The 9,987-nt window shown below is 41.2% G+C and overlaps 1 protein-coding gene across 1 annotated transcript in view; it reads right to left on the bottom strand.

Moving 5' to 3' along the window:
• DHX8 (DEAH (Asp-Glu-Ala-His) box polypeptide 8) overlaps window positions 1–9,987 on the bottom strand; it is a 39,276-nt gene that overhangs the window by 8,579 nt on the left and 20,710 nt on the right. Inside the window, exons 14-17 of the mRNA XM_006832705.1 lie at window positions 9,748–9,933; window positions 9,357–9,567; window positions 8,069–8,250; window positions 5,643–5,783 (exon numbers count right to left, since the gene is read on the bottom strand). Of these exons, the coding sequence (XP_006832768.1) occupies window positions 5,643–5,783; window positions 8,069–8,250; window positions 9,357–9,567; window positions 9,748–9,933 (720 nt within the window). The remainder of the gene's footprint in view (window positions 1–5,642; window positions 5,784–8,068; window positions 8,251–9,356; window positions 9,568–9,747; window positions 9,934–9,987) is intronic.

Here is a 9,987-nt window from a genome sequence, read left to right as displayed (position 1 = left end):
AATGTATGCTTGCAGCCGTTTCTGTATTACCTTTAGTAAAACTTTACTCACATGGGATATATCAAAGAGATTGTCCGAAGACTTCCGCATTCCATTGGGTCACTTCTCTTTGGAATGGGCACAAATATGGATCTCTTCCAATGAGTTGGCCAGATAGTTGTCTTGCAAATTTCTTGACAGAGATGAGTGAGTACCTCCTGTGCCGCCACACTTTCTTGAAAGATTTCAGTTTTTATTCCATTAATTCCTGGTGCCTTCTTCTTTGCCAACTCCTTCAGTGTACCTTGGACTTCCTCCTTCACTATCATTGGCTCTTGATCATAAGCTACCTCTTGAAACGGTTGAACATTTATCATTTCCTTTCAGTACAGTGACTCTGTGTATTCCATGTTCTTTTGATGCTTTCTGTACCATTCAACAATAATTTGCCCAGAGAATCTTTCAGTAATGAAAGTCAAGGCTTGAATTTTTTTCTTCGGTTCCCCCAGCTTGAGAAATGCTGAGCATGTTCTTCCTTTTTGGTTTTCTGATTCCAGATTTTTGCACATTTTGTTGTAATATCTGGCTTTATCTTCTCAAGCTGATCTTTGAAATTTTCTGTTCAGCTCTTGTGCCTCCTCATTTCTTCCATTTGCTTTAGCATCTCTACTCTGGAGGGCAAGTTTCAGTGTCTCTTCTGACATCCATTTTGACCTTTTCCTTCTTTCTTGTCTTCTTAATGACTTTTTGCTTTCTCCATGTATGATGTTCTTGATGTTATCCCACAACTCTTCTGGTCTTTGGTCTTTAGTGTTTAATGTATCTAATCTGTTCTCCAGATGATCTCTAAATTCAGGTGGGATACATTCAAGGTTCTATTTTGGCTCTCGTGGACTTGTTTTCATTTTCTTCAGCTTCAGTTTGAATTTGCATATGAGTAATTGACTGTGTTCCACAGTCTGCCCCTGGCCTTGTTTCGACTGATGAGATGGAGCTTTTCCATTGTCTCTTTGTACTGATGTAGTCAATTTCATTTCTATGTGTTCCATCTGGTGAGGTCCATGTGTATAGTCATCTCTTATGCTGTCTAAAGAATGTATTTGAAATGAACAAATCATTGATTTTGCAGAGTTCTATCATGCATTCTCCAGCATCATTTCTATCACCAAGACCATATTTTCCAACTACTGATCCTTCCTCTTTGCTCCCAACCTTTGCATTCCAATCACCAATAATGATCAATACATCTTGACTGCATGTTTGATGTATTTCAGATTGAAGAAGTTGGTACAATTCTTCTATTTCATCCGCACTGGCTTTAGTGGTTGGTGCGTAAATTTGAATAATAGTGGTATTAACTGGGCTTCCCTGTAGGCACATGGATATTATCCTATCACAGGCAGCGTTGTACCTCGTGACTGATCTGGATATGTTCTTTTTGACAATGAATGCAACACCATTCCTCTTCAATTTGTCATTTCCGGCATAGTAAACCATGTGGTCATTGGATTCAAAATGGCCAATACCAGTCCATTTCAGCTCACTAATGCCTAAGATATTGATGTTTATGCGTTCCATTTCATTTTTGACAACTTCTAATCTTCCCAGATTCATACTTCGTACATTCCATGTTCCGATTTTCAATGGATATTTACAGCTGTTTCTCTTCATTGAGTTGTGCCAGTGGCCTAGCTTTCAGAATCACAGCAACTCACAAGCCACCATAGTACGACAAACTGACAGACGAGTGGTGGGGATATGTGTTTAGTCATTTCTAAATTTCACATATGTTCCTAGAAATTGAACTGTTAAGTTAGAGAATTAAATTTTAAACCTTTGATAGATTGCTGCCAAGCTGTTCTAAAAAGGATGACGGAATTCATTCCTTTTAAAAATGTAATTTAGGCAGGAAACTATTCCATAAATTACTGAGGAAACAACTATCTCATGAATTACTATTATCTTAGATATCTGTGGCTACATACTTTAAAAAAATATGATCATACCATCTAAATTGGATAATCTAGAGTAATAGGGAATTCAAACTTAGAAAAACTCAAGCTCTATGGGACTTTTAAATGTTGAAACACTAAAGATTACGGGCAATCTCAGAACTATTTGTGCTGTTGCTGTTAGTTGTTAGTTGTTGAGTTGGTTCCGACTCATAGCTACCCGATGTACACCAGAACAAGACACTGCCTGGTTCTGAACCATCCTCACAGTTGTTACGTTTGAGCCCATTGCTGCTGCCAAGGTATCAGTCCATCTTGCTGGGGGGTGGAGGGAGGGTGGCTTCCTTTTTTTTCATGACCCTCCACTTTACCAAGCATGACGTCCTTCTCCAGAGACTGGTCCCTCCTGATAGTATGTCTGAAGTATAAAAGACAAAGTCTGGCCATCCTGGCTTCTAAGGAGCATTCTAGCTGTACTTCTTCCAACACAGAGTTGTTTGTTCTTCTGGCAGTCTATGATACTTTAAACATAAATCAAATACGTCAATTTTGCTATGGTCTTCCTTATTCATTGTCCAATTTTCACATGCATATGAGGCAACAGAAAACACCATGGCTTGGGTCAGGCACACCTTAGTCCTCAAACCGACATATTTGCTCTTGAACACTTTAAAGGTCTTTTGCAGCAGCATATTTACCTAATACAATACGTCAATTGATTTATTTGACAACTTCAATCGTTTCTCCATTTATCTTGTTATTTACTGGTCCAGCTGTAGGGATTTTTGTTTCTTTACATTAAGCTACAATCCATATAAAGGCTGTAGGCTTTGATCTTCATTGCTACTTCAAATCCTCTTTACTTCCAGCAAGCAAGGTTGCATCATCTGCCTATCTCTGGTTGTTAATGAGTCTTCCACCAATCCTGATGCCACATTCTTCTTCATACAATCCAGCTTGTCGGATTATTTGCTCAGCATACTGATGGAATAAGTATGGTTAAAGGATACAACCCTACATACCTTGGGAACACAAATACACCTAATTTGCTGTGTAAACTTCCACCAAAAACCGAATACTTTTTTTTCCTTTCATCATTTTGCCCACTATATGCTCCACCACATTCATAGTTGTGTTTGCGGGAAAAGTAAAAATACCCATCTACAAATATTCTTTCTCAAACTCATATATTTGTGGGATATATACATATATGTATATATATACCCATTCAGCCTGTGTCTCTGTCCATGTATCTACCCACAGAACATTGTTGTTCCAAAGTTGTATACAGATCACTACTTAGCTGTATCCTCTTTAACCTTTAGCCCTTGCATACCTCCCTATGTCTTCATTCTTCTGCCACCCTCCATCTTCTTGTATATTGCCCTACCTGTCACCCGAATTAACACGTGTTTACCCTCTAGCCAGTGAATTACTCTCCCATTCCTCCCACCCCTAGTAACCATCAAAGAATGTTTCTTTTAGTATGAAAACCTTTTCTTGAGCTTTTACAGTACTTGTCTCATACAGTATTTGCCCTTTCATGATTGACTGATTTCACTCAGCATAATGTCCTCCAGGTTCATCCATGCTATGAGGTATTTTTCAGATTCATCACTCTTCTTTCAAGTTTGCGTAGTATTCCATTTTGGGTATGTGCCAAAGTTTATTTATCCATTCGTCCACTGATGAGCATCTAGGCTGCGATGAACATCAGCGTGCATATATCTACTCACGTCCTGGCTCGTACTTCTTGAGAATATACACCACGTAGAGGGATTTGGGGTCATACTGTATTTCTATTTCCAACTTTCTGAGAAGCGTCACAGTTTCCCACATGGTTGAAACATTTTACAGTCCCACCAGTAGTGTAAGAGGGTCCCTGTCTTTTCACACCCTTGCAGCATTTGTTGTTTTCTATTTTTTTAACTTTGCTATTAATGCTGGTGCAAGACGTTATTTCATTGTTGTTTAGATTTGTATCTCTTTAATGAGTCCTGGTGTGGCGCTGTGGGTTAATGCGCCAGACTGCAAAGCCATCTGAACTGCAAGGTCGGCAGTTCAAGCTTACCAGCTGCTCCTCGGAAACCCTATACAGGGTTGCTATGGGTTGGAACTGACTCAACAGCACTTAACAACAACGACTTATATGGAGTCATGTTGTAGAAATAGCAATGGACAGAAAGGTTGGGTAAAATGCCAGATCAGTTCACACTTACCACCTGCTCCTCAGAAACCCTATACAGGGTCACTATGAGTCGGAACTGACTCAAAGGCATTTAACAACAAACAGTGGCTAATGATCATGCACATTTCTTCATATCTTCACTGGCTGCCTGAATGTCTTCCTTGGTGAAGTTGTCTGTTCATGTTCTGCACCCATTTTTTTTAATTGGCTATTTGTTTTTTTCTTGCAGGGGTGTTGTAGTTTTCTATAAATTTTAGTGAATAGTCCCTTGTCTGGTATGTCGTTGTAAAAAAAATTTTTCCCAGTCTATAGGCTCTTTTGACCCTTTCGGTGAAATTTTCAGATGCACATAGTGCCTGATTTGTAGGAGGTCCCAGTCATCTGTTTGTCTATTGCCTGTGTACTTTTAGGAATGTTTGATAGTGTGTTTTCGCCATGTATTTGCAGTTCTAAATATGTTCCTGTTTTTTCACCGGTATCTTCATAGTTCTAGGCCTTATACATTTAGGTTTTTAATCCATGTTGAGTTTGTTTTTATACATGGTATAAGATGCAGATCTTGCTTCATTCTTCTGCAAATGGATTCCCAGTTTTGATAGCACCATTTGTTGAAGAGATTATATCTTCCCCGTTTAATATGTTTTGCCCTTTGTCAAAAGATCAGTTGACTGTATATGGATGGATTTACTTCTAGATTCTCAATTCTGGTCCACTGATCTATGCATCTTTTGTTGTACTAGTACCAGGCTGTTTTGACCAATGTGGCTGTGTAAGAAATTCTAAGATGAGGGAGTGAGAGGCCTCCAACTTTGTTCTTCTACTTTGCTTATCCGAAGTCTCTTTCCTTTCCATATAAAGTTAGTGATCAGTTTTTCCACCTCTTTAAAGAATAATGTTGAAATCTGGATAGGGATCGATCGCCTTATTAGCTACAGATTGCTTTGGGTAATGTTGACATTTTCACAATGTTAAATCTTCCTATACATAAGCAAGGTATATTCTTCAATTTTTGTCTCTTTTGGTTTCTTGTAGTACTATTTTGTAGTTTTCTTTGTATAGGTCTTTTGTTTTTCTGGTTAGATTTATTCCTAAGTATTTCATCTTCTGGGTGGAAACAATTTTTTTTTAAAAAAAGGTAAAATCTGCACTATATATCATAATTATTAAATCATACTGCTGTTGTTAAATACCATCAAGTTGGTTCAGACTCATAGCAAGCCCATATAGGGTTTCCGAGGTTTAAAATCTCTGTGGGAACAGAAAGTCTCATCTTTTTCCCATGGAGCGGCTGGTGGGCTTGAACTGCTGACATTGAGGTTTGCATTCCAGTGGTTATCATATGCACAGTTGAAAAGATAGAAAAAGATTAAAGGAAAACACCATAAACCCTTCCTTTTTCATGAAAATGCTCAGTATCTTAAAAGCCCATTTTTGAAAACCAAAATACGGAGTACCCATTTCCCCCGCAAAATTTCCAAAAGTGTTCTAACCAGGATTTTCAGAACTGGTAGACACATTCGTACCTGAGAAATAGGCGTCACCACAAGCTGGTCGATCCCTGTCTTGGAGTTATAAACCTTTTGCTTCACAAATCCCGGGTCCACCACGTAGTAGATCCCATCGATAGTCAGCGATGTCTCTGCAATGTTGGTGGCAATCACGACCTATAGGTGACAGAGGCACAGCAGGATTGAGCTGCCCTGACTCAGTCCCAGGTGGAAGAAACAGGGCTCTTACTCAGACACCTTCAGAAAGGAAGCTGCGGCTGGCTTTCTCTAGACATGTAAGATGACACTGAATTCCAGCTCCACCTCAAATGGGCCGAAGAGGCACTTCCTTTAGGCTAAGGGTTAGGGTGGGGAAGGAATGGCACCTGAGAAGGAGATGTAGCACAGAAAAAAGCTAAGGCCAATCAAAGTCAATTTCATTTAGTGCAAATGGCTACGTATCTCATTTTCTAGATCCAATGGTGATTACTACAATTTTAATTTTCTAGCATCCTGGGAAAACAGAGACTTCCTGGCATCACACGTGCCAATGCAAAAATGAGATTTCCTTCCCACACTGGGACATCTGGACTACAAAATAGGCAGTTCGTGTATGTGGAATGAGAGATTTTTTTTTTTCCCCCCAGATCATAAAACGAGCCATGAGACAGGAGAGAAATTTCATGGGTTGCATGTGTGCAGCAGTATATGTGATCCAAAAGATTATTAGTCTCAGCTTGGCACTGCCACTGTGCTTTCACCCAGAGGTTCAGCTAATAAAACACAACTGCTTGGAAAAATCATTGCTAGGAGGCACCAGAACATGCTAGAATCTTTACCAGCCCTAAAAGGCTTAGATCTGCTACAGAGCTGCAGAAACCTTGCTTGAAAAGAAATCCAACCATCAGGAACAAAACCGAGGACTAACTCATCATCTTTTACCAAAAACCTGATCCACCTCATACATGGCCCTCCTCAGAAACATCTTCCACCCAGTTGTCCAAGCCAGAAAGCTGGAGGTCAACGCTGACTTCTCCCTTCCCTCTTCCCTGCCATCTCCAGGCACCCACATTGGGTCTTATTCACTCTAACTCTTCAATGTTATTCAAAGCCATCCTTCTTCTACCCAAGAAAAATGAAAGTCTATGTCCACACAAAAACTTGTACCCGAGTATTCATAGCAGCATTAGTCACAACAGCCAAAAAGTAGAAAACACCAAATGTTTACCAAGTGATGAATGGTAAACAAAAGTTAATGGCAATAAAAAGAAAAACTGATAACATGCGTGAAACTTGAGAGCACTTTCAGTGAAAGAAACCAGTCATGATGGACTCCAATGGTAAGAGAACGTCTAGATGAGGCACAGGCACGAACTCGGCTGCTAACCACAAGGTCAGCAATTCAAACCCACCAGCTGCTCCTCAGGAGAAAGAGGAGGCTTTCTGCTCCTGTAGATTTACAGCCTTGGAAACCCTAGAGGGCAGATATGAGCTAGAGCCGACTCAGTGGCACACATCCCTGCCCTCACCAGGTACATGCACAGAGACCAAAGGGAATTAGTAGCTCCCAGGGACTGAGCAAAGAGGATGGAGATAAAGGGTGTGTTTTTGAGGTGATGGAAATGGAAATGTTGTAAAATTGATGGTTGCACAGTTTTGTAGATATATTAAAAAACACTGAAGTGTACACTTAAAAGGGTGAATACACACATATACACACAAGAAGGGGTTTTAGAAAGTTCACTGAAAAATTCCATTATCTTCTCATTTCATTTTTCCATGAACTTTATGAAGTCCCTTTGTGTATTATATGTGAATTATACTTAAAAAAAAAAAAAAAAAATCCATCTGTCTCCCATCCTGCTGTCTCCAATCATGTACCTACTATACAAGAAGGTTTCAATACTTTTGTGGAAAGATGGAATTTTAAAATAATAGAAAAAAAAGAAAAGATACTGTGATTTTCTAGCCAACTTTTGGCAGTCCCTTCGTACTATCAATTCTAGTCATTGGAACTACACAGCTTCCTAAGCTGGTCATGCTCTGGCATCAGGGCTCACAGCCTGCTCTACTTCAAATGCATGCCCCCTGCCTTCCTTGCCTACAAAAATACTCAGACATCCTTCAGGACTAGTTCAGAGCCTATTTCCTCTAAGAAGACTGCTCCCCAGCTGGGTATCCACAGAACCAGGAGTACGTTCACACTACTTACTGTTGAAGGCCTCTCTACTGGTGTGTGCGCCACTGCAGCCCTGCAATGCCTAGCCCCAAACATGGGAGGTGCTCCATAAAGATTTCTTGGGTAAAGAAAAGGGGAGGAAGCAGAAAAAGCATAACACAGAAGATCCCCATTCCTCAAATAATGTTGGACTCTAAAATATATAAGGGCAATCCCCCTTTTGGCTCGCTGTATACCCCAGGCTTTCAGGACACAAGGGAGCGTCACCGTAGCCTAATGTTACCTTGCGGCTGCCAGGTGGAGCAGGGTCAAAGATCCGGGTCTGCATCTCACTGGGAAGGGCGGAGTACACTGGGAGGATAATTAACTCTGGAACATCAGGTCCCAGGGATTTCATTCTCTCGTACAGGATCTCACAAGCAGTGTCGATCTCCTCCTGACCCGTCAGGAAAACCAGGATATCACCTACAGACAGACAGAAGTGTAGCTTCACCTTCTAATTCTCTGTGTGTGTGTTTGAAATGTGCATGCATGTGCTCTCTATAAGGGCTACAGTGACATTATCAGAATTTCAAATAATAGAAAATACATACATCATGGATTCAACTGCGTTCCCCAAACACATGTGTCAATTTGGCTAGGCCATGGTTTCAGTATTGTGTGGCTGTCCTACAATTGGAGATCTAATGTTAATTAGCCTCCATTTTAGGATGTGTTATAAACCCTAACCTCCATATGGTAAAGGGGCATCCTGGTGCAGCACTGTAGGATAAGCACTGGACCACAAGGTTGGGCTAAACCAAAAAGGTCAGTGGTTCAAGCGCACCAGCCACTCCTTGGAAACCCTACTAACGGGATCACTATGAGTTGGAACCGATTCAATGGCACTTAATAACAACAACAACAAAGATGTTAAAGAGGCAGATAAGTGTAGGGTGTATCTTCTGTCAGAGCCTTACACTTAAGTCACACCTTTTATCTTACAAGACATAAGGGCAGAGAGAAGCAAGGAGACGGGAGGGACCTTGCCACCACCAAGAAAGAGGAGCTGGGAGCACAGAGAGTCCATGGGATCTGGAGTCATGGGCTCAGAACCTACTAGACCCATGGGAAGAGAGATGTCAATCCACATAAAAAGTATGCAGAACAAAGACTTTCCTCCAGAGCCGACAGGAAGAGAAAACCCTCCTCTAGAGCAGGCATCTTGAATTTGGACTCTTTCTAAGCTTCCAAAACTGTGAGATTATAAAGGTCTGTTTGTTAAAGTCATCTGCTTGTGGGATTTCTGTTAGTGGTACAGCAGCCCTAGATAGCTAAGAAAACAAACACTGCCACCTGGTTAAAGCTGGCAGCTAGGAGCCCAGGGCATCACACCAGGACTCCCTTTGTTCAAAGAGCTATGTTTACCTCTCCATACCAATAGTATTTAAATTTTTCTTTTTACTGTTGTGAAAATATTAATAATTTTACCACCACCATTTCAAACATGCAAGCTATGACCGAAGAGACTAGTAATAAAGATTCCACACACTCTCTCTTGGCCTAAGAGAAACGAGTGTTCTTTCCCTTACCTGGTGGTTCAGTTAAGTGAATCTGCATGACAGTGATCAAGCTGGCATCCAGATAATCGGTCTCAGGCTCCTTTGTGTACAGTATTTCCACGGGATAGGTTCGACCTGGGATGGTGAAAATGGGAGCTTCATAAAAGTACTGAGAAAACTTCACTGCATCCAAGGTGGCTGAGGTGACAATCAGCTTCATGTCCGGCCGCTTCTGAACTGTCTAGAGGGAGACAGGAGTGCTTTACTAACAACGGACTACCCAGAAAAGCACAGGTTCTTCCGGAATCCCATTTCCAACAGGTTAACCATTGCCGCCCAGTCATTTCCAACTCATAGCAAGCCTACAGGGACAGAGCAGAACTGCCCCACCGCTAGAGGACCATGACGGGCATCCAATTACCTTTTTCAACAGTCCAAAGAGCACGTCAGTGTGAATTGTTCTCTCGTGCGCCTCGTCCAGCATGATGATAGCATACTGAGTGAGGTCAGGGTCGATCAGGCACTCTCTGAGCAGCATCCCGTCTGTCATGTACTTGATGACCGTCTCAGGGCTGGTGCAGTCCTCAAACCGAATGGTGTAGCCCACCTAGAGCAGAGCAGGAAGAAACCTCAGACACCAGTCATCAGGTATCTCCAGACA

This window comes from Chrysochloris asiatica, unplaced genomic scaffold (genome assembly GCF_000296735.1).
Source record: "Chrysochloris asiatica unplaced genomic scaffold, ChrAsi1.0 scaffold00007, whole genome shotgun sequence".
Classification (NCBI taxonomy): domain Eukaryota; kingdom Metazoa; phylum Chordata; class Mammalia; order Afrosoricida; family Chrysochloridae; genus Chrysochloris; species Chrysochloris asiatica.
The sequence above is the reverse complement of the archived record's forward strand: the minus strand, read 5'-3'. Positions and strand labels throughout refer to the sequence as shown.